Source organism: Polyodon spathula, unplaced genomic scaffold (assembly GCF_017654505.1).
Source record: "Polyodon spathula isolate WHYD16114869_AA unplaced genomic scaffold, ASM1765450v1 scaffolds_624, whole genome shotgun sequence".
NCBI lineage: Eukaryota > Metazoa > Chordata > Actinopteri > Acipenseriformes > Polyodontidae > Polyodon > Polyodon spathula.
In genome coordinates this window covers 1-23,980 of record NW_024472113.1, presented here as the reverse complement: position 1 = coordinate 23,980, position 23,980 = coordinate 1, and the positions used below count along the sequence as shown (strand labels likewise).

The 23,980-nt window shown below is 38.1% G+C and overlaps 4 protein-coding genes across 6 annotated transcripts; 3 read left to right on the top strand and 1 right to left on the bottom strand.

The window, feature by feature from the left end:
- Window positions 1–1,026: 1,026 nt before the first annotated feature.
- rhbdl2 (rhomboid, veinlet-like 2 (Drosophila)) lies at window positions 1,027–7,051 on the top strand. 3 transcript variants are annotated; one of them, XM_041240560.1, is made up of 9 exons: window positions 1,027–1,312; window positions 2,564–2,783; window positions 3,123–3,271; window positions 3,629–3,741; window positions 4,346–4,446; window positions 5,441–5,501; window positions 5,903–5,964; window positions 6,430–6,498; window positions 6,694–6,784. In XM_041240560.1, the coding sequence occupies exons 2-8, from the start codon at window positions 2,577–2,579 to the stop codon at window positions 6,475–6,477; spliced, it is 741 nt and encodes a 246-aa protein (XP_041096494.1). In that variant the 5' UTR covers window positions 1,027–1,312; window positions 2,564–2,576; the 3' UTR covers window positions 6,478–6,498; window positions 6,694–6,784. The 3 variants fall into 3 exon arrangements, with proteins under 3 accessions (XP_041096494.1, XP_041096493.1, XP_041096492.1); XM_041240559.1 differs by lacking the exon at window positions 6,430–6,498 and having other exon boundaries at window positions 1,036–1,312; window positions 2,554–2,783; window positions 6,694–7,051; XM_041240558.1 differs by lacking the exon at window positions 6,430–6,498 and having other exon boundaries at window positions 1,039–1,312; window positions 6,694–7,051.
- Window positions 7,052–8,573: 1,522 nt separating this feature from the next.
- Window positions 8,574–14,930, top strand: gja9a (gap junction protein alpha 9a). The gene is made up of 2 exons (XM_041240557.1): window positions 8,574–13,422; window positions 14,463–14,930. The coding sequence occupies exon 1, from the start codon at window positions 11,879–11,881 to the stop codon at window positions 13,418–13,420; it is 1,542 nt and encodes a 513-aa protein (XP_041096491.1). The 5' UTR covers window positions 8,574–11,878; the 3' UTR covers window positions 13,421–13,422; window positions 14,463–14,930.
- Window positions 14,931–15,062: 132 nt separating this feature from the next.
- Window positions 15,063–19,033, bottom strand: LOC121308272 (MYC binding protein). Its single transcript, XM_041240561.1, has 5 exons — window positions 18,928–19,033; window positions 18,582–18,654; window positions 16,998–17,046; window positions 16,325–16,454; window positions 15,063–15,805 (listed from the first exon to the last, which is right to left on the bottom strand). Exons 1-5 carry the CDS (start codon window positions 18,940–18,942, stop codon window positions 15,761–15,763), a joined length of 312 nt encoding a protein of 103 aa, XP_041096495.1. The 5' UTR covers window positions 18,943–19,033; the 3' UTR covers window positions 15,063–15,760.
- A 1,197-nt stretch (window positions 19,034–20,230) lies between these two features.
- Window positions 20,231–23,941, top strand: LOC121308268 (ras-related GTP-binding protein C-like). Its single transcript, XM_041240555.1, has 4 exons — window positions 20,231–20,558; window positions 21,329–21,532; window positions 22,384–22,583; window positions 23,525–23,941. Exons 1-4 carry the CDS (start codon window positions 20,379–20,381, stop codon window positions 23,712–23,714), a joined length of 774 nt encoding a protein of 257 aa, XP_041096489.1. The 5' UTR covers window positions 20,231–20,378; the 3' UTR covers window positions 23,715–23,941.
- Window positions 23,942–23,980: the final 39 nt, after the last annotated feature.

The following is a 23,980-nucleotide window of genomic DNA, read 5'->3' as shown; positions in this document are numbered from 1 at the left end:
GCAGGATAAACTAATCAAAATACGAAGAGGTAAACACCTACTGTAGTTTTTTGTCACCTGTGTAATAAACCAGATTACTTACTTGAGTGTGAAGTACATTTTTCTTTGGATTTTAAGTAATTTCAAGACATCCAGACACAATACAATACAAATTGATCATGTGTTCACTATACCTTAAAACACGGTACTCCCAGACACGAATCCACTAAATGTTACTGCAGGTAGCATCTTCCGTACAATAGAACACGTTTCCTTTTAAAAGATAAAGAATATGCTTCGCATTATACTGTCTATTGAAAAGTGAATGTAATAATTCACATACACGTTGATAACCTATATATCCATTGAAATGTAACACTTTATTTAGGACGTGTTTTAAGGAGTTAGGTAGTGAATAACGTTTATTTTGGGGAATCTAAATAACAAGAAAAAACGGCAGAAAATCGGACCAATGAAAAGGTATTTTCCCCTAAATCAAACTTTATGACAGATTATGAATGACAAAGGAGCAGTGGAAAGGTAATACAATGCCCCCGGCAGCCACAGTTACTAGACCGTATATACGGTGTAGTCTCACTTTATGGCGACAATGAAAAGGCTAGTTGAATGGCAGTTTGGGACCTTTTTACTGGATCTGCAGTAGAAAGGGCCGTGTTATAAAAGAGCACCGCACTGCTACTATTTTTGTATTATCCACATCCTATGCCTTCAAACAAAACCTTTGAAATTAATTTTCTTTTGCAAACATTAACTTGATTGTTCACAGACAATAATGCCAACCTCCAATCTGTACATTTCAAAAGCTGGCAGGAACACATCAGATTAAAAACAAACAAACAAAACAGGAGAGCGATTTTAAAATATTTTTTTCCCAGAAGTTAAGATCAATACATTCACCATTAAACTAGGTGCACTGTGCTTTTAAGGTAGTACCGAAAAGTCTGGATTATTAGGGACAGTATTTGCAGCATTAGCAAGCTACCTTAAACGTTGGTTCTCGGGACACTACCGGTTCTGAAACCTAAAATATATGGCTCGTTTGAGTTAAAAACTACAGGAAACGATCCTCCGGATAAGCAAGGCACTCCCTATAATTAGAGTACCAGGAAGGGAGGCTAAGTGCTGGTAACTTCATTTGAAAACCTTAAGTTTATTTAATTGAACCGTGTTTTTTTTATTTTTTTTATTTTCAATATTTAAGACCAGAAGACAGAAGAGGGATTTAACAGCTTCTGTAGCTGTTATAGCGACGATGGCTGTGAAGTTTATGATTGGAAACTAACTGAAAGAACTTGTTTGCTGAAGCTGTTGGGTAATGTGTTTGTTTGTTTGTTTGTTTTTTGTAGCTAGATTAAGATGTTTAAAGAATAAGTGACTGGTAATGATTCAAGAGAATGATTAAAGGTCTCTCAAACGTTTAAAATGATTTTGTTTCTTAAATAATATTACCTACCTATTGTGTGAGGAAATTGGCAGTGCTAGAAATGAAAGTGTCTATTTCCAAGGAAGTGACTATGCCTATAGGAGGCAATCAACTACTACACAAGCTGCGACGTTAGCTGCGCTAAAGTATCACTGACTGCTCCTCTTAAAATTGATTTCCGTAGGGAATCGCTAAGCTTCTAGTGGAAAAGGAGGAAAACAAAATATCCACTGTGAAAACAACAAAAGCATTTCTTCTGATGAATTTACAAATACCTCATATCAGATATACTATAGTAGTATTAAGAAGATTATGTATGGTATACTATAGTACATTATATAGCGAACTACAGTGTTTTGGCCACCACTGTATATTATTGTATTTTGTATAACCATACAAACCTGAATTTGTGCCCTTAAGTGCCTGACACCCTGTTTAAATATGGCGCAAACAAACATTAGTCAGCAATCACAATTCAGATAACAGCGTTCTTTTGAACAAGAGGAGTTTTTGCCCAGCAAGGGGTCATATTCTAATTGTAAATGTATTAAACCTGTATTATACACCTCTGGCATGTATAGATCACCTGTCATTTGTGTCTAATTTGACTAATCCTCGTGTACCTCTCTTGCCACTGTCTCTGCAGTCTTCAGGTATTATTTTTAACAAAGTAAATCCTCAGTTTAATGCAACCTCAGTATAAGACCACTTCACAATCAAGACATGTTTTTACAGTGCTAATTTGTTCCTGTTGATGGCAATGTAAAGTCACCTTCAATATTAAAGTCTTCAGTCCCAAACATATCGAGTTTCTGTTAAATAAGGTCTCATTAAGACCAACGTGCTGTAACCTACCAAATAAACAATGCATATCAGGACTGTTTCCATGCAAAAAAAAAAAAAAAAAAGGTTTGATTTAGCAAAAAATTTCATCTTAGCATTTTACTGTAGGCTTTTCAAAATGCACAATTCCATGGTATTAGTCTGTCCTCTATAATGTATGTCACTCTTATATTCTTACATGAAAAGTATAGGTTTAGTTTTGATTTTCAGCTAGAAACAATATTTTTGAATGCATATTTGAAATCCATGTACTAATAATTAGATTGATGCATTCTTGATTGCTTTAGTTGCAAAAAGGTGTGTCCTCACCATGGATTTTGAAGAAGCGGGCGAAGATGCTGAGAGCCAGCCAGAAGAGCCGGAAGTGCAAGGCAACTGTAAAGCATGTTCCGGGTGCCAGAAGTTTCACCTCACTGTGTCCAAATGGATGCTTCCTGAGCATTCAAGAGACATGTACTTAGAAAGAGCAAACTGTATACCTCCACCCATCTTCATTATTCTCATAAGCATTGCTGAGGTACTGTCTACATTCCTGTCTGCTTTGTTATCCCCAGCCACAGGGACTTTGTGAAAAAGTCTGTACACTTTTCAACACATAAAGTTCCAACACATATCAAAAGAACCGCCTATCCAATTGCGATAAAACTTGCCCAGGACCTTATTCGAGTGATTCTCCCGATGCACTAGAGAGGGTAGGATTAATGTAAGTTACGCAGCAGAGAGAATGTCAGCATTTTCTGAAATGTTATGCAAGTAAGTGAGAAGACCCATTCTGTCTTTCTCTCGCTTCCTGGAGGGGTTTGATTTGGAGTATAAGGTTCTGTTCTGTTTATATCCAGTTCTCTGTTTCTTGCAGGTTGCTGTTTTTATATATTATGCCTATTGGATGACTGATAAGCAGCTGATTACACTGGATGAAGGGATCTGGAACAGTCCCTTTACTTATCGGCCCGACAAGAGACAGGAAGCCTGGAGGTTTATTTCATACATGCTGGTGCATGCTGGGTAATACTCTCTCAGAAGTCTCATTGTGCCGTTCAAGCAGAGCTGTCACAAAAATTACATTTGAACTTATGGCTACTAATCACTACATACATTATATCTGTTTTATATACATATATGTAATTTCAACCTTCAAGGTCAGTTACTGAATGTAAAGAATAAAGTCAATCCAGGAAACTACTTGTTGGGTAATAACAAAAATAGGTCATTGAAGGGGTGGGGACTATTTACCTCCCCAGGTGAAAAAAAGGCATAGCTCACCAACTGCGATTTCTTTAACCTAGTGCAGCAGCCTATATTGTGTTTCAGTTGAAAATCCATATTTGATATATATGCACTCCATGCACGCTTGTTTTATAGTGTCCAGCACATCTTAGGGAATGTGTTCCTGCAACTCCTGCTGGGAATCCAACTGGAGCTGGTTCACAAGGGACTACGAGTCGGGCTGGTCTACATCTCCGGAGTCATCGCAGGTCTGTGGCGCGCTAGCAGTTCCAGTACTTGACAGCTTATTTCCATTTGCAAATAACTCATAAAGGCTGCTGCTTAACTATTGAATTAATGTAAAGAACCAAGCATCATATTACATCCACCACCATGAACAGCCAGGCATTCGCGCCCTGGCTGTGCGGAGTCGCCAGTCGTCACTGGGAATTCTGGAGGGAGCAGGTTGGAGGCACAAGGGACTGTTTCTCCTCATTGCGCTACAGCAAGATGTCCAGTTCGCTGACACCTGCTCTGTAATTCCTGGGTGTAGAAGAAGAAGCTGGCTTGGTCGTGAGATCTGAGGACATCCACTGAACCTTCAGTTCTCCTGAGCTGTGAGGGGAGAAATAATTGGACATTCTAAATTGGGGAGAACATCGGGGGTAAAATAATTGGGCACTCAAAATAAAAATAACAAATAAGAAAGTCTGCAAGCATTGTGTATGTATGGGGTTTGCCTTGTCATGATGAAGAGGAGACTCAAAGTTCTGGGAGGTGTCTCAAGGGATGTCAATTCATCCAGGCATTAATATTGCAGACCTGACAAGCCTTTCTTATCATCTTTTCTCTCTGTCCATCACTTTGTGTCAGGTTCCCTGGCAAGCTCTATCTTTGACCCCTTGATTGCCCTTGTCGGTGCTTCAGGGGGAGTGTATGCCCTCATTGGTGGATACTTCATGAATGTCATTGTGGTAAGATAAATGACTATTCTCTGTCGTATCAGGGTGAAATAGGGGCTTAAAACAAGTTAGGCATGTCTTATTTTAACTGCCATCTTAATTGCATTGTTAAGGTGCGTTTTGCAAGTGTGATCAGCTTTTATGATCAAACTTTATTTTAATAGATTATGACTAGTAAAACAGCACCTGTGTACTGAGCAGCGGTTTCACAAGACAGATTGCAATAAGAAACCAAACGTGCTCTGTGGTTCTAGTGCTAATCATGCATAATCGCTGATGTATCATTTGGCAGTGCTCTGTTAAAAACATTAGGTTTTTACAGTGTTGAAAAGAAGCATTACTTTACCTTTTCTTTATTTGAAGCTCAGTGAGATTTTTTATTTACACAGATACATTTTTCAACCTTTCAGGAGCGTCCACAAGGAAAAAAAAAAAAAAAAAAAAAAAGATCTTTTAATCGTCATATTGTTTCCAGACCCTACTCACTCCTGCAACCGTGCTTGTGTTGCATATTTCCATATATCAAGCATTTCAATCAAAGAATTGTTGCTGGTAGCAATATGATAATGCTAATAAATGCTGATAAATTCTCTTTTCTCCTTGCCAGTGCTCCCAAGTCAAATTTGTGAATAGTTTTTTTTTTTTTTTCCAGCTGTACTATTGCCCATGTTGTATCAATAAAAAAAAAAAACATCAAAACATTTATGTTGAGAAATATATTGCTATGGTACAGGCAATGACTGATACAGCAAAGGTAATGTAATGCATTTCTTGTAAATGCTGTAGGATGTTCCTTAACACTTTTTAAATCCTCTATTATATGGGAGCGGTGCATGAAACATGGACTTTCCTTAGTGAAGGATCCTAGTTCACAGGAACCTCAGATTTAAATACACGTTGTATTAAGTTATTCCACATACAAGCCACCTACTTGTTCCTGATACCAAAGTGTTGCACTGTTTGGGATCAGAACGGAATTCTGACATTTGCTTTGTCTGCATTCCAGAATTTTGATGAAATGATTCCTTTGTTTGGAGTTTTCCGATTGCTGTCTATTGTGGCTATTGGTAAGTTTGCATTCCTGCTACCTGATTGATTGAATTAGAAAAAAAAAAAAACAACAACGACATTATATTAAGAATAAATTGCCTTCATTCTGTACTGTGAATCCATCACACCATCAAGAGACAAATCTGCATGCTAACATTCAATGGTTTAAGAAGTATATCAACTGCATCTTTGAATGCTTGATTGAATGTTCAATTGATCTGATCAGTGGTGTATCTAAAAATTGTTTAAATCATTAGAAAGGACACACTGGCCCTGTTTCAATTATTGTCATCTAAATTTGCTTAATTTGTTTATGGGTCTTCTATATATGAACTCCAAATATCTCAATATACAAAATATCATTTTTTTGGGGGGTGTGCATGGGTGAACTCGTTCTCCATTTTTATTTCCTTCACAGTGGGGACTGATGTGGGATTTGCCCTTTATAGAAGATTTTTATCCAGAGCGGCTGGCCATTCAGTAAGTATGTTAGGATCGTTTAGCCAGGCGGGCAGATGCCTGGGTGCTTCAGTCACAACTTTGCCAGTCCGAATTAGGATAAAAGCCAAACTTTGAATTTCATTAGCCCTGGGCTCAGAGAGGATTGAGTCTCACAAAATGTGCAGTGCAGAGTCAAGGGCAGTTCAAAGACAAAGTGGTATTAATAGATTTTGGATTCCGTACCCCTACAGCTTGGAATATGGGATCAATAGGAGACCTGGGGATACAGCAAGGGAATATGGGTCACCTTGTTACATTCTAAGTTCGGAATTTGGAACTAAGGGTAGGCAGGGTAGAAGGTGTCTCTTCTAAAAGGGGCATGTTTGAGATGCAGGGTTATTGGTATTAGAAAGAAAGTTGTCTGTATTGCACAGGTGATCAATGGAACAGGTAGAAGCACCAAATTATGTGTCTGATTAAGGATTTCTTTTCTGTTTTTGGTAGCTGGGCAGCATATCTGGGATCTTTTCCTCTTTCCCTGGTGTGAAATGAATGCAATCTCTTTCTTTTCAAGTATGTCAATTTTTAATTGTTTCTTGGCATGTAACTTGTGTCTGCTATAGCTCTCTAGGCTTGCCTGTGCTTTGCCATGCTTTCACTATTTTGTATTACTTTCTTGCTGTTGCTATTCTTTTATTTGTAGTGATTTTGCTGTGACAAACCTCTATGGGGGATGGCTATTAAGAAATGCACACATTCTTCTCCTAGGTGTCCTTCGTGGCTCATATTGGAGGGGGCCTGGCTGGAATGACAATCGGCTATGTAGTTTTCAGCAGCTACAACCAGAGTCTCATAAAGGACCCCAGGTTCTGGGTGTGCATCGTCGCTTATGCTGCCTGCTTCCTATTCGCTGTTCTTTTCAATATCTTCTTGTCTCCTGCCTCGTAGGAGAAGCAAGGCATGCTGCAGAGGCTTTTTCACTTTTTGACAGAATAAGAAACTGTTCTGTAAAAATGTTTACATGGCTCCCGATCACAGATTCAATTCAGTGCAGATCACTATATCTGCAAGCTGTGTCTGGATTGGGTTTAGTAGGGTATACAGCGAACCTCATCCAGGTAACCTTTAAAATAAACCTCAGCATCACCAAAGTCGTTTTTATTGTGCTGTTGTTTTGTATAATAAATGCAACAATCACTAAAGGGGGTCATTTTTCAAAACTTGGTCAAATGTAATGTTGAATAAACATCTGTTAATAACTGGAAACTAAAGGAAGTAAGTTTATGTATCTTTAGTTAAACAAGGTCACCACAAAGCAGATTTATGAAAATACATCCTCGGGTAGATACACAGAGCAATGTAATGTTACACAGTATTGTCTACTAGACTGCCATGTGTGCTTTTAAAACACAAAAAGGCTGCTCAGTGTCGTATCTAAAAGAGATTGACAGCAGCATGTCAAGTTTTACACAACGTGGATAAGTTTTCCACACACCTTTTCTTATAATATGTTTTAGGTTGAAGAGGGCGAGTAGCCTGTATACAATCAGGATAAGATTTCAATGTAGATTGGATGGGCTAGATACAGAATACAATACTGTATCAGTAGAGTGCACAGATACTGTATTCTATACAGATTGTAGGTGTAGCTTGTTACAATAGAGGGCAGTACCTTGGCTCAGCAGAGTACAGCCTTGCATTTTCCACAGTAAATTGAATCATGTAGCATAAATCAGTAGAAGGGGAAATATTATTCTAAAGAAGAAACTATTTAGTTGCAGGTATCGTTTTGTACTTTACAATGTTTTAAAAACTTAAATATCGCGCTCCTCATGTGTGGGACTCTATTTCGGTTGACATTAGGCAGGTAGAGACATTAGATTGTTTTAAGTCTGAAAACAAACTTGAATGTGCTTTTATATAATTGATTGTAGCTGGAGTGTATTGTTCATCATGTGAGCTCTCCCGGTTTATATTTTACTCTGCACAATGTTCTGGGATGCTTTTGGATTGCATTTGTATTTACATCCTCAATTCTGGTTAACAATGATCTAAACATCACGTGAAGGTCTCTGCCCAATTCATCACATGACCCTGAGATTGCATAATACCTACCTACCTATTGCTCACTTCCTTCGCCTGCCCTCAGTCAGTTTGATTTCATGGTACAGCATCAGGCATCAACCTTTATCCCTACAATAATAAAACTAAGTGTCTTACCTTGGTGGTGTGAGTCAACACTTGTTTGCTGCTGTCCTAAGTGCCCTGCCTAGCTGCTGCACTAGCACTGGCTAGCCCGGTACCACCCCATCTGACCTCAATATAAAATCATTTCAGCAGCGTGGTCAATGTAGAAAGATATGTCTGACCTCATTTAGACCAGCAGCCCAGCTCCAGAGAAGATTATTTCCATCTGTTTATGCTTGATGAATGCACTGACCCCATTGAACCTAACAATTAACCTTAGCTGTGGTTTGGTTCACACAGATTTAATCTTGCTGGGCTGGAGAGCAAATAGATTGAAATATAGTAAAAACCTATATATATATATATATATATATATATATATATATATATATATATATATATATATATATATATATATATATATATATAATGTAATGTAATTTAATTCAATGGGCCATAGTTTCAAAGTGATTACTCCAGTCTTTATCTGACTTTGTTAAAAAAGAAAATCTGTTCATTGGTTCAAAAATGAGAAAACAAATTAGTTGGACAAACATTACAACGAGAAGTCAACAAGAAAAGTTTTTTTTTCCATTTTAGTGATCCCTGTCAAATATTATCAGCACAACAAAAACTTTATTTCAATAATTTCATATTTGTTTCTTCAGGTTGCATCGTAATGTTTCATTATATATAGTTTTGGGTCAGATTTAATGCATTTTAATATGACAAAGCCATAGAAGTATGTCGTACACAGAATTACATTTATAAAAAAAAAGTTAGGTAATTCAATTTGAACTACCAACATATTGCAACGTTTAACAATCATTATTTTTCATTACTGATGCAACATAATCTTAATATTACTGAAATGACACAAAGACATGCTGCTGTAGTATCCACTTCACTGCTGAAATTAACCTGCAAGAGTTAGACCAGAACCAACAAGCCAAGTATATTGATTTCTTGTAAATGGAATAAAACAGCAGTGGTGCTGTAATGAATAATTGAATTACATGCAGTGGGATCCATTGGACTATGAAATCGGACATGACCGATTGATCAAAGCACGGAGGAAAACCTATTGATCTGCAAAGTGTATCCTCTGGGGAAACAGAACTCTAAAAATACATTGCAGAGTTTAGCTGCCATGAGGACAGTTGCACATACTGGAAGAACATTGTGTAAACATTTACTAGTTATATGTCCAGGTCAGAAGTATGCATTTAAAAGCTCAGATAGGCAATTTATTCTAGTTTCAACTCCAGCAGTTAGCAGCTGCAGCTCACCCAATAAGCCTCACATGCAGCCACATTATCACCTTCGTTCCCTTGCATTCCTTAATTGACCATCCCTATAGGGAAGGCTTACATCTATGGGCTGTATACAGGTCTCAGGTTGTGCCCCTCCCCTGCTCTATTCTGTAACATCTACCGATTGCCTTTTTTAAGATTAAAAGTATTAAGAACAGCATTGTGTCTCCTACTTCATCTACCTATGCTTTAAGAAGCGTTGAAGCAAGTGCAGTCAAAATGCAACAGAATAGATTTTTGTTTTTAAACTCGTGACATGCTTAATGAGCTCAAAATGAGTGAAGTGGTGTTGTAGAGGAGACCCTGTAATTTTCTAGTGAGATTCGATGTTACTGTGTAGCGCGACACAGCTGCAGCTTCATGCAGGAGAGTCTTACAACTGTGTCGAATGCTATACAATCCTACAATTTAAGCATGTGTTCTTAAACTTCTAATAATGTACAACCATCTATTTAAACCTTAGGAATGAGACAACGCATATAGGCTATGATCATTGACTTTGTAATGCAATGATTATCTACCATGACTTGGTGCTGGTAGTGAAAGCCAGCACAGGAACAGCATCAACTCTTCTCAATCACTTTTGTGTCCTGTCCTTAGTTTTACCAAAGATGAAAAAAAAAAAACAACAGACTGAGCACCAATTGAACATGTTAGTGCCCTGCTGTGCCTTCATGGCCCGTGGGGATTCTGTTCACCAGCACTCACTTCATTTCATTGGAATGTAAAATGCAAAATCAATTTTGCCATCTATAACTTCTGCACAAACATCAAACGGCTTTATCTGGGTTGGAACAGAAAGCAGGGTCTGATCGGGGGTGAAGCGTAGTCTGATGTAGCTTCAGAATGTTACCAGGATGAAAAAAAGAATGGAGCGATTCAATGTTTTTATACATACACATCTGTATTTATAGCTGGATTTAATGGTAAGTGTTTACGTACTTATGCTCTTCCGTGCAGGTGGGTATGGGGGTCCTCTCCCAATGCGGGTGCAGGTGGGTATGGGGGTCCTCCCTCAACGCGGGTGCAGGTGGGTATGGGGGTCATCTCCCGGCGTGGGTGCAGGTGGCACCCCCCCCCCACTGGAAACGAATTACAGGATTTAGCAGGGGTTTTTAATTCTGTTAACTGTTGCGTGATTAAAATAAATACAAATAACAATAAATAATGGATTGGTATTTACTTGAACAACGTAGCTTGAAAGTAAAAGTCCAGTAAATAAATATCAAGTTCTAGGTATATGAAATGGAAAAAAGTATTTTCCTTACTTCAAATGGAAAAAAACTAATGTTGAAACGGAAAATCACTTTGGTGTACAAATTACACATACAAATGGTTTATTAATGTAGATTGCATGCACTCTATTTAAGACTTTAAAAGTAATACTGTAGCTCAATTTTGCCAGAACGTGTCGCCACGAGAGGCACTCAGATTGATGAGGGAACTATACAGCTGGTGAGTGTATAGGAGTAAAAAGTTTCAAAGAGAAAGCAAATGTAGAGTTAACCCATTCATTAATTCCTACATTTCTATACTGTGTATCTATGCTTGCACCATGCCTTTTAGCACCCTATAGGGCATGTAAACACCGGTGCTTCGCATTGCATCGCTTTTTATTTTATTATTTTTACTTGACGCGCAGTAGACAGTGCCACACCAACGCGTCAGTTACCTTTCACAGGTAAAAAAAAAAAAAAGTACTTTATACTAAGCATTTCATTTAGCGCGAAAATACCCTCCCCTCTTCCACTGTTGCTATGCAAAGAAAATAAGGCTGTGTTTTGGGAAGACATCAACAGAGGAGGAGGAAGAAGAGATTCGTACTGTACATACATTTCCATTGACTTGAACTTCTTAAAAAGGAATTAAGATAGTCTTCTAAAAATAACGAACTTAAGTACCGTGCCTATTTAAACATAAATAGATAATCACAGTATGTGCTTATGTGTATTCAGGGGTGGGCAATTCCGGTCCTGGAGGTCCGCTGTCCCTCCTGGTTTTAGTTCTAACTGTACCCTCAATTACTTAATTGGACCAATTAAATGCTTATTAGAAGCTTAACTGGTTAATTGGAACAAACACCAAGATGGACACCGGCCCTGAAGAACTGGAATTGCCCACCCCTGGTATTTGTACGTGGGTGTTTGTGTGCGTGTGTGTTTTGTGTGTGTACTTTCTATCTGCATTTTGTGTCTAAACTGTCAATAATATTAGATCACATTTATATTTATGAAAATTGTCTTATTTATATCAAGCAGCCACAACATTTACAACATGCAGTAACAAAGCATAAACAGTATCTATTTAATGTTATTAAAAGATAGATGTACTTACTATATAAAGTAAACAAGGACAGGGTGGGCTTTGTTTATTTCATTTCAGGGTTCAGTTAGTTATACATTGGAAACACTTTCTTTCATGGCAGGTTAACACCCAGGAATGCCAGACTAAAGATGGGTGATTGGAACTTCCTGGGAGGGATTTTGGAGGAGGTGCACATCCACTCCACCATCGTCGGGAAGATCTGGCTGACGATCCTCTTCATCTTCCGCATGCTGGTCCTCGGGGTGGCAGCTGAAGATGTGTGGAACGACGAGCAGGCTGAGTTTATCTGCAACACGGCGCAGCCTGGGTGCAGGAATGTCTGCTACGACAAGGCTTTCCCCATCTCGCTCATACGCTACTGGGTTCTGCAGGTCATCTTTGTCTCCTCACCCTCGCTGGTGTACATGGGCCATGCCTTGTACAGACTGAGGGCCCTGGAGAAGGAAAGACAAAAAAAGAAGGCACAACTTCGAAGAGAGCTGGCTTTGGACATAGACCTGGTCGAAGTGCGAAAGAAATTGGAGCGAGAACTTAGACAACTGGAGCAAAGGAAGCTGAACAAAGCCCCGCTCAGAGGATCTCTACTCCGCACGTACGTGATGCACATCCTTACGAGGTCTGGGGTCGAAGTTGGATTCATGGTCGGGCAATATTTCCTCTATGGCTTCCAGCTTGACCCACTCTTTAAATGTGAGAGGGAACCGTGTCCAGAAGTAGTCGACTGCTTTGTGTCACGGCCGACTGAGAAGACGGTGTTCATGATGTTTATGCAGTGCATAGCAGCGCTTTCGCTGTTCCTCAACATTCTTGAAGTCATCCACTTAGGATACAAGAAGCTAAAAAATGGAATTCTGGACTATTATCCAAACCTTAGAGATGATTTGGATGATTATTATGTGAGCAAATCTAAGAAGAACTCTGCGATACAACAGGTTTGCATTGGGATGCCTACGGGACGCAAAGCCACCATTCCCACGGCACCCAGTGGGTACACCCTACTAATGGAGAAGCAAGGAGATGCCCCAATTTACCCCATCCTGAACCCGTCTTCTGCTTTCATGCCCATTCAGGGTGATCCAAATGGGAACACAAAGAGCTGTCCAGAAAGCCACAAGGAGAACTCAAATCAGAGCGCTGGGGAACAGAACAGCAGCTCAAACAATACAGCGCAAAGCAAGTCCCCTGAGGCCAACAGCCTGCCAAAGCAGGGGGAACAAGATGATCATTCCCACGGCACAGCGTGCCATTCCGGTGGGGAGCGTCTTTCTGAAGGTCCTGGGGAATCCGGATCCTCCTTGTACCCGACGCTCCAGGGGGAGCTGTCATCCTGCCCGACCATGCAGGTCAGTTCCAGCCGGAAGCCGCGACGGGTCAGTGCTCCGTGGAACTGCACAACGCTGGTGGAAAGCAATGGATCCAACGGTGACGGGGCTGTCAGCAGCAGCCACAAGGGAAGATGCAGCTTCAGTGCCACTAAGGCTAGGCCGGCGTCTAAGTCTGACCTCAAAGGACTCAGCCGGCCAGATACCCCGGACTCAATTGGGGAATCAAGCTCAGAGTCGAAGCAGAGCCATAACTGTGACAGCCCACAGGCCCTCTCCCCCACTCGGCGAATGTCATTGGCAAGTAACGCCAGCAGCAGGCGCGCCCCCACCGATCTTCAGATCTAAGCGTTAGTTTGATACCTTACCTATAAGTTAAAACTACTACGCACACATGGCTGGGCAATAGAAAGAGAACTTTTTGCCTTTGGAACTTGTGTTAGAGCAAGTGATTCTGAACTCCAGTCCAGTATCGCCGCAGATTTTTGCTTCAGTTGTGGCTAAGTATTAGTCTTTTCTATAAGGGATAAACTGCAGTACTCCATACCCCCCACCCACCCCTTGGCCCGTTTTTAAAAATTTAATTATACACAGGGTAATGATTGTTGATGTGATTAAATATTTTTCACAGTCCAAACCAGACATTGATTTGGTTACCAAGCTACAATTAAGGCTCAAATTAAGATTTTTAGTATTTGATTGATCCTTAATTCTTTTTTTTTTTTTTTACAACAAACTCTTTACTTCCTGAGATACTTATTTTGTGACATTATTTTAGTTTAAAAAATGGTTTTAACTTGGCAATGGGGTAAAATCCATAGAGGTATAGCATATAGTCAAGTTCATCCGGTAAGAACTAACCCAGCAGTCTACTCGTGCTGTTTCCATTGCTGTGTCTATGGTGGGATCATTGGTTGAGAGAAGTTCAAGATGTATCAGACTGGTAGAACCGTTATGTCAAAGGTCTCAAGATAACGGATGCCATATGACTCTATTATGAAAAGTACTGCAGTTTATTTTATGCACGTGCGTACCAGCAGAAATCTTCCATTGAACCAACAAATCAATAATTTGTGTTTATATGTGCCGTCGTTTAGAGGCTCTCGAAGATCTCTGTGGTCATGTCTCACTTTAATGTAATGGGTCGTGTTGTGTTTGGCACTGCACATACTTGTCAAAATAACAGAGGCCAACCCTTGAACAGTGTTTCTACACAGATTACAATGAAGCTAGATGGGAATTATTTTAGGCAAATGGAGTCTTAACAGGGCAGCCCAGCCCTATTAACAGAAGTAGTACATTAACAGCAAGTAACAGTAACACTAGACTCTTTCAGATAAATATGCAGGGTATACAATAAGTAAATTCAACTTGTTCTGTTTTCTTTCAGATCACCATACTGCAGATTTCCACCATCATGAAAAAGAATTGACATAGTAGTGGCCTACAGCTCACTGAACAGTTTATGTACAATACATACATATTTAATGGCTATTTGGAATAGTCACTGATGCACTCACACACTAGGTGACAAGGACTCAATACCGTTTTGTTAAGCCTGTTGTGCCCAACTATTATTTTATAATGCACAGTTTCACTTCTATTTAGCATGCTTTTTTTAAATCTGTAGAATTCCATGCTGGATTACACATTATTGACAAATCATGACAAAATAAAATAAAAATAAAAATAAAAATGCTTTTGCTGTGATTTTGTTTTCTTTTACATCTCAAACTTCAAAATTAAGAGGATTTAACCACAACCTTGTGACCTTAAGGTTTTTATCCTGCAGAAAAATGAATGCCAAGGGAGGCGCTTTTCTTTAAAAGACAGATCAGATGTAAAATAATTAACTACCGCTGAAAATATTGTTTGGACCATCAGCTTTGGCTTATCCCAGCTGGGTATCGGTTGATCAAATCAACGACTAAAATGTGTATTTTCACTTAAAAAAAAAAAAATAAATAAATAAAAAAAAAAACCTGTCTCAAACATTTAATTGTATTTATTTTTTAAGTCACTATAAACAAACATACGGAAATGATGCATGTTCAGAAATCGGGTGTATGGACAAATTAACACATATCTGTCAACGAGAAAAAATACAAAAAATGCATGAGTGATTAATCAAAGAACTCAAAAGACTATCAGGAACTATTAACATATACTGCAAAAAATGCACAACAAATACCCAAAACTGAAAATGTATATTTTCCAGTGAATTGTCTAAATAATATAATAATCATGGGGTTTTAGATGGATCATGATAGCAATATCAACCACCTGGTAGATGTAAACTGTCCTTTCCTCAGGCTATATGGTCAGCAGGGTATCCACCTAGTAATCCAGCGTGTGCAAATACACCAACACTCTAGACTGAAAGTTTTTTACAGCACCACATGACATTCATTCTCAACACTGATCACAAACGATTATAATTAAAGTAATTCTCCTTAGACTAAAAAAAAAAAAAAAAAAAAAAAAAAAAAAAGTATGTTTTTTTTTTTTTATTTCAGGCACTTGTGTGGATATACAGCCTGTAATAATATTTACACAAAAATCCAAATAAATTATATTACTAATTTTTTTCCAAGTGAGTAGGTGTTACCCCAATCCTATCCCACTGTGAGGTCAGTGTTAAACAGCTTTGTAATCAGGATTTGTGTTTCCTGAAGAAAGCCGGAGTGGCTATTCGGGTCGCCCTTCATCTTGTTGAGGTTCGTAATGTGAAAGCTGTAAACAGAAATATGGAATATATCAGCAACAACAAATGATTGCGAGAATGACTGAAGGTGGGTCATGTACTGCCCATTTTACCCTACTAATAAATGCTCCCTCTTCAACAAAAGGCTACATATTGCACTAAGCAAGCCACTCGACAGGTGCAATGGTACCCCAAACTGGGGGTGGGGCATTTATTGACCATTTATCTATTCTATAATTTAATTCCACCCCCCAAAAAATAGTTTTTTGCAATGATGACACAAGTGCAAAAAAAGTACTTACTTTTATTATATCACTGCTCACATTTCTAAAACAAAAACCTTCTGTATAGTGCAACTAAATTAAATTGAACATGAGCTTGAGCAGCATTTGTCTTGTCAAAATGTGATAGAATATTTGATGCTGTCCTTACTCTACTCAAGAAAAAAAAAAAAAAGTTGTGTTGAATGCAGGATATGACATTTACAAACATAATTCAAAGTACCTCAGTTTTTATATCTTTTTTAAACTAAATGAGGTCCCCAGTACCTTAGATTTCAGCTCTTTGTTTTCCTCCAGCACCATTTCATATTTCTGTCGGAGTTCTACAACTTCCAGACGCAGGGCTTCCACGTCTGCCGTTTCAGGACCAATGACTCCCAAATGTTGCTTTACAAAACTAATAAGTTAAGGTTGATTGCAATTGTTTTTTTGTTTTTTTTTTAATACAAATGACTATTGCTGCTTGTTTGCTGCAAAGCCCCTCTCAATCACTGCAATTCTGCAGCATCCACCAAGTTGATTCCCTAAGTTAAAGTTTGCAGTGAAGCTGCTTCAGAAGCAACCTCCAAGGTGATAACCAACATAGTCATAATTGTGGTACAAAAATAAATCTGTAAAGGGTGTGAAAGCCACTATAAGTCACAGCAGTTCTCCAATGCTTTAACAGGTTTCTAATTTCAGTAAATTATAGAAAACTGCCAGCACAGTGCTGCTGGTATATACTTTGTAATAGTCCTGTTCAGGTGGTGATTTTCACAGGATCTGCTTCATCACACAGGCTACCATCAACAGAACAGTGTGTCCACGTATACCTGCATACAAAGGTCTTCCCTGCATGTACACCCTGTGCTTTAACACCCTACTGGAATTATTTTCAAAACCAGGTCAATTTACTGTTTGCATCAGAGCTGGAATGGGCAAAAACATTTCAAAAGGATACTCCAAAGCATTATTTGGTTTTTCTGGTTCTTCGTACAGAGTTACCAACACTGCAAACAAAAGAAAAGAGCATTGTTATTATTGGTTTCTGTTTAACAAGTGGCTTTTACTCACCAAGTTAAATTCAACAAAGCCTCCCTACAAGCATGATATAAGGGGAATGGAAACATTATTATTACAGTATTTGTTTATTTAGCAGACGCCTTTATCCAAGGTGGCTTAGAGACAAGGATGTGTGAAACATGCATCAGCTGCAGTCACTTAAAACAACGTCTCACCCGAAAGACGGAGCACAAGGAGGTTAAGTGACTTGCTCAGGGTCACACAGTGAGTTAGTGAGTGAGCTGGGACTTAAACTGGGGACCCTTCTGGTTACAAGCCCCTTTCTTTAACCACTGGACCACACAGCCTCCTGTGAAGTAAAATGTGTTTGTGGCAAAACAGCAGTTTATTGTGCAAGACTTTACTTTCACAGATCTGACTGCTCGAATGTGATGGACTTAAGAAATGTAAGGAATAAAGTTTTCAGATGTACTAATCATTCCCTGCAAAACATTCTAACCAGTAAATGCTTGGGACGAGCAAGCGTACTATTTAGTTTTATCCTTCACAATGCTAAATTAATCCACTTGAAAAAGATCATCGCGAATCTGATTTGGTACGCTGCAATCAGGACTTTGTTTAGTCTGATTTAGCAGACGATCTAACTGGGATGATTAACTTCTAGTACGCTGCAAACGGGATTAGCAGGGGTACTAACTTTAGTCCAATCAAGAAGACTAAACCTGCCAACCCACTAGTGAGACACATCAATGGACTACATTTAGTATGCTGTAATTAACCCATTGATCCTTCCCTTATAGCTCATGAACAACTCCTGATAGTCAACCTACAGACCCAGGTGAGTTGTATTCAAGTGCAATCAGTTCAGAGCAGATTTAGCAGTGGCCTGATTGTTCAAACTCCTGGCACCTATTGATTTCAGTAATATACATAAACAAAGGGAGCTCTGAAAACCGGGACCGGGTACAGGACTAGTGAAAGTTTCTAACCCTGCTGTATCATTAAAGGGTAGTGAAATACAGCTCTCACCTTTGCTCACTTTAAATCAACCCTCAAGACCCACCTGTTCTCTCTTGCTTTCCATGCTCTTTAAGCCTGATGCACTTTCCACTTTTAATATACTGCTTAATGTATTATGCTACTATCATGTAGTATGTACTTTCCACTGTATTTAATATATTACTGTATAGCATGTATTATGCATTTCTCTATTGAAAGTATTATAAATTTTCTTGTTACTGCATCTTGTAAAGCGCTTTGTGATGGTTGTCCACTATGAAAGGCGCTATATAAAATAGACTGATTGATTGACAATGCTTTTAATTGAAACACGCCAATAATAAAAGGCGTTCAGAGAAGAAAGCTGTGTTCCATTCTCAGTGCCAGTTGCCTATATCATTAGTATGACCAGATAAAACCTCACTGAGAGAATCACAATGCGGTATTGCAGTATAAAACATAAATTGTGGGGCACCGCAGCATTGCTGGAACTAAAGCATCACAAAAATCTTTGAATACAAACCATTGGTAAGGCTGTCAAGAACGCCGGCTTTTTCCAAGTATCTTCGAAACTGTTCCCGTTTGGATTCTGAAGGCTATAAAATAAATCAACAACATGAAGGACAATAATACAAATAAAACACAATCCTCAAGAAAAATAAATAAATAAATAAACACATAATTAATAAAGATATAGAAACAATTATACTGAGGCAATATACGAGATCAGTCGCCACACGGTACAAACAAACTTAACGAGTACGGAAACTAACTAGTGTTCAGTTTTAGAATCACTGCAGTATACATGAAAATAAGCAGTCTCGTCGAATTTTGCTTTAACATTTATTTAATTTAATAATAAAACGTACCCTGTACTGTGCCATGTTATACGACGTACAACACCCGAGTCTTCACTTTCTGTTTCCAAACTGTTCCCAGGTGCGTAAAACTCACACTGAGCATGCGTTCCGTCTCTCGCAGGCTGTAGCGCTTGCGCACAACGCACAAGGCGCTCAGCCTGTGTTTGACAACAAGCGGTAACCATTGGTTACAGTTGCTTGCTTTGAAATATCGGATTTGGGACAGTTTGGGGAATGAGGATACATATAAGTTAGTTATAAATTAATAAAGTTGATACCGAAATGTTTGCTTAAACACTAAACCTCTTAATAATATGCGCTATGGGGGTGATGGATACGTGTTAGAAAGACATTTGGTTTAATATATATATATATATATATATATATATATATATATATATATATATATATATATATATATATATATATATATACATTTATATATATATATATGTATATGTTTCCCATTTAATACGGGAATACAATTAAATATAATATAATATATATATATATATATATATAATATATATATATATATATACAATATATTTTGTTTTATATTAGTAAACAAAAATGGGCAAAATATGAAATGTATGATATTAAAACACACTATTGTTTTTGGCCAGCCATATATATAACTCCCTCAGCAAGCCAGCTGATTGGAATGAAACTAAAATTCATTACAATAAAGGATTTCCTACCAGGAAGTGGCAGGTCTGGAGTATAAAATACAAGCAAAAATAAACAAAACAAAACAAACAAATAAACAAACAGGTTTTCCAACACAAGGAAAGCAGGGTTATTGATATAATCGCTGGTGTTAATAGAGTATTATTATAAGGTCGTTAAAAAAGAATATTTCGTTATATTAGAACCTATAATTTAAAAATAAATGATTTTCCCAGTTCAACATTAGTATATTAAGTGCATATACTTATTTACTCAAACAAAATACTTTTTTCCCCCCTTAATTTCAGCAGTTTAATTTTTAAATACAAATACCAAAAAAAAAAAAAAAAAAATGGTGCATAATGCATCGTTCATTTTATAGTTGTAATTAACGGAAAGGCACATGTCACATTGTTGCAAATCCCCAAAAATATTGACACACTGCAGGTGAAAGGTCAGGGTACACAAGCTGCACCAGTATAGTCAGGTGATTCTAAAGCACATGACGCGAGACTAACCCACCCTGCTAGCGCTGCAGCGACACAGCTTATTTAACAGAGAGGCGCTTTAACGAATCGGCGTACGAACTGCCAGTAAAATATCCAATGAGCGAGCACGGGGCGGGGCTTAAGATTAGGTTGCGTTGAAAGAGAAACAGGGAGATGAAGATTTAAAGGAGAAGAGAGAGGGTTTTTAGTAGTTATCTTGTGAATTTAAAACTTGTTACATCTGATCAATTTGAAATAATCAGATACAGCAGGCGGGTTAGGGGGAGTGAGCTTTTGGTCAAAATGTCGATTCAGTTCGAGGAGCCGCTGGCAGGGAGTTACGGGGTAGTGGATTCGTTCCCGAAAGATTTTGGGTATGGGGTGGAGGAGGCCGATATGGAGGAGAGCTCGTCTCCTTCGGACAGCAAACCCCGAATACTGCTTATGGGGCTCCGCCGGAGCGGAAAATCGTCCATACAAAAGGTCTGTTGGATACGAGGCGCAGCATAATGTTTTCAAAAGCCCTTCTTGACTTGCTGTGCTTTGTTACCTTATAACAGTTTACAGGCAGAGATATGGCAGTCCAGTTCAGTCTCCCTTCATTATTGTGAATTGTAGACAATTGAGATACTCATTTTTTTTTTCTGTTTTAGTTATAAAATACTTTACGCCTTGTTTTTCTTCATTTACTGGGTGGGTGTCTGGTGCTACATTACATTATCGTGGCACAGCAATAATACATGCGTACAGAAGAGACAATAATAATGCCACATACCTTGGTGACAGTGAAGGTTTGTATTGTTGTGTATGAATGCGGCATCCATGTCAAGAAACTGATGAATCATTTATTGGGCTTATTTCCCAGTTTATATTTAACAATACATATGTTTATAAATAGAATACTAGAATTAAGGAGACGGTTGTGAGATTATCTCTTCGGTTCTCTTACAAGCCAATGTTGGATCAAGCAAATGCTGGTGTGTTGTTTGTTTTTGGAATGCTGAAGTCTACACTGCAGCGACAAATCAAGAAAAAAAAAAAATCCATACAGCATTTATTTTAAACATTCACACTGGATATTGCATTTTCTAATTTTATTTTGCATCTCTTTTTCCAACGGGGTCCCGAGACTTAATTTATTCTTTCATTAAACGTTTCGTGGCTTAAATTTTGATGGTATTCGTCTTATTCAGTGTTTGCAAGTGAAGAATGTATATTGTCGTCTTTTTTTTTCTTTTTTTTTTTAAATCTAGGTGGTGTTCCATAAGATGTCCCCAAACGAAACCCTGTTTTTAGAAAGCACAAACAAGATCTACAAAGATGACATATCCAGTAGTTCCTTCGTCAATTTCCAGATCTGGGATTTTCCTGGACAGGTGGACTTCTTTGATCCAACGTTTGACTATGAGATGATCTTCAGGGGAACTGGAGCATTGATATTTGTCATTGATGCACAGGTAAAAAAAAAAAAAAAAAAAAAAAATAATAATAATAATAATAATAAATAATAATAATAATAATAATAATAATAATAAATACAGTAAACAAGAATCAAATGCCATTTCCAGTGTTACCCTGGATTGAGAACAGTCTACCACTGAACACATTTTATGTAGGCTTATCTAAACTGTTTTGTGATGTACAAGTTAATAAAACATGCTGTACTTTTTTGTATTGAACATGTGAAGAAAGCTCTCATAATCCAGATTGCTTTGCTACAGAGCTGAGCTGACAGGACCATGGAGAAGCAAGGAAGAAAGACAGAGAGCCTTGTTTTTGATTTTTAAGCTTGTAAAATAAGTTGTAACGATTCAGAAAACGTGAAGAAATGTAATGAATGCACCCCAATCAGAACTACTACTTGTAACCATCTAAAGACGAGGCTTTTTGGCAGCTCCAGTGCTCTAATATAAAATGTGTTTTGTGACACATGTAGTAAAAGGATTGTGAGTGGTTCCTTTACAAAAAATATTATTCAGACGTTTCTGGTAGACTGCTAAAGAAAAATCCACCTGCTTCCTTAAACTATCCTGGCTGCCTGCAGATAAAAGCCTCTATGATAGGGTTTCATTTTTAAACCCTAGAACATAAAAGGCCTGTGTTCTGTATGGAGCGATCTTCCCTTATTCTGTCTACACTCCAATGGGCCCAGGGGATTGGGTTTGTGTATCTTTCTGATCTGGAGCGATTTTACAGTATATTTTAGACTTGAGATTGCTGTCTGTACTTATGCTTTTTGAGTTTTTGTAACACTGTCTCGCCTTTTTTTTTTTTTTTTTTTTTTTACACATTTCATGTGGTCTCCTAGGACGATTATGTAGAAGCTTTGGGAAGACTTCATCTCACAGTGTCCAGGGCATACAGAGTCAATCCAGAGATCAACTTTGAAGTTTTTATTCACAAAGTGGATGGCTTGTCGGACGACCATAAAATAGAAACCCAAAGAGACATCCACCAGAGAGCCAACGATGACCTGGCAGATGCTGGCTTAGAAAAGCTTCACCTTAGGCAAGTGTGCCAGTGCTGAAGTATTTTTTGATTTATTTTTTATTTGTTCTACTTCTAAGTAGGACACAGGTGTTTTTTTTTTTTTTTTTTTTTTTTTTTTTTTTTTTTTTTTTACTGTTTTGCAGGAATAAAACAAAAAAAGTACTTGTCCACTGCAGAAACAACTTTGTTAAAGCAATTGTGTTTGAGGCAACATTGTATTTAGATTTAAAATATCACCCATATAGGAAGAATTGATGTAATGGTGCCATCCTTGCCTGTGTGTTTGAATTTAAATGTATTATACATTTTAGAAATAATAATTTAGATATACAGTATCTAGATAAAGCTATTGATGGATGGATGGATGGATGGATTGAGTTGTTGTTGTTGTTAATATTATTTATTTTTAAATCTGGTTTAATACAATTAGTTGCCAGTGCTTCATTACATGGTTTGAATAGTTTATTGCTGCTGTTAAATTCTTCAGAGGCCCAGATAAAGGAGGGAGTTCAAAGTCTTTAGACGCTTAGTATTTCAGTATATTTTCGTACACAATAAGAAGCAGTGCATTCTATGTGAAGCATGCATTACAAATCCCTTTGTTCACTTGATTTATAGGTAGACACGCACCACTTTTTTGTGAATGCATACGGTGCTCATCACAACTTTGGTGATCTCATACCACGAGGAACGATTAGTTGTCTTGTACTTTCCTTGCCAAGTACCAAATGACGTGTTTTTGTGGGTTTACACAGAAAGCTGCCAAATACACTTTAGACTTGTCTGGATTGCCTGTCTCTCTGCACTTAAATGGGTCTTGTATTGTGAAAAGTATGTGTACTGCACTCCAGTTCAAACATGAAGAAGCAGGATAGAGCAGCTAGCTGCAAAACTGGACGCAATGCCTAAACCACACTCTACGCAATTTTAACCCTCCTTGCTTGTTTTATTGTTTTCAGCTTTTACTTGACAAGCATCTATGACCACTCGATATTCGAAGCTTTTAGTAAAGTTGTACAAAAACTCATCCCGCAACTTCCGACGCTGGAAAATCTATTAAACATCTTTATATCGGTATGTATTCCTTCAGCTTCCTCTGCTGTGTTTTATCATTTTATTTATTTTTTTCCTGGGTGGGGGTCGGAATAGTTTTTATGTAAGTACAGCAATGTGGTCTGATCTCAAATGGTTACAGAGTAAAGAAGCTGTCCCAGTAGTTATGGCCAAATAATAGGTCTTTTAAATTCTCAGATGTGGGCTGTCTGTTGGACTGTCTTGAATTTTTGAATTTGTAAACGCAGTATGTAATTATACATGTAGTGAGACACCTGTGCTGTGGGCCGTCTTTCCATCTAGAGCCCATCTGTGGCTGTAATAACTAACCAAACAGCTTCTTAGCTTGTGATTCCTTTGGC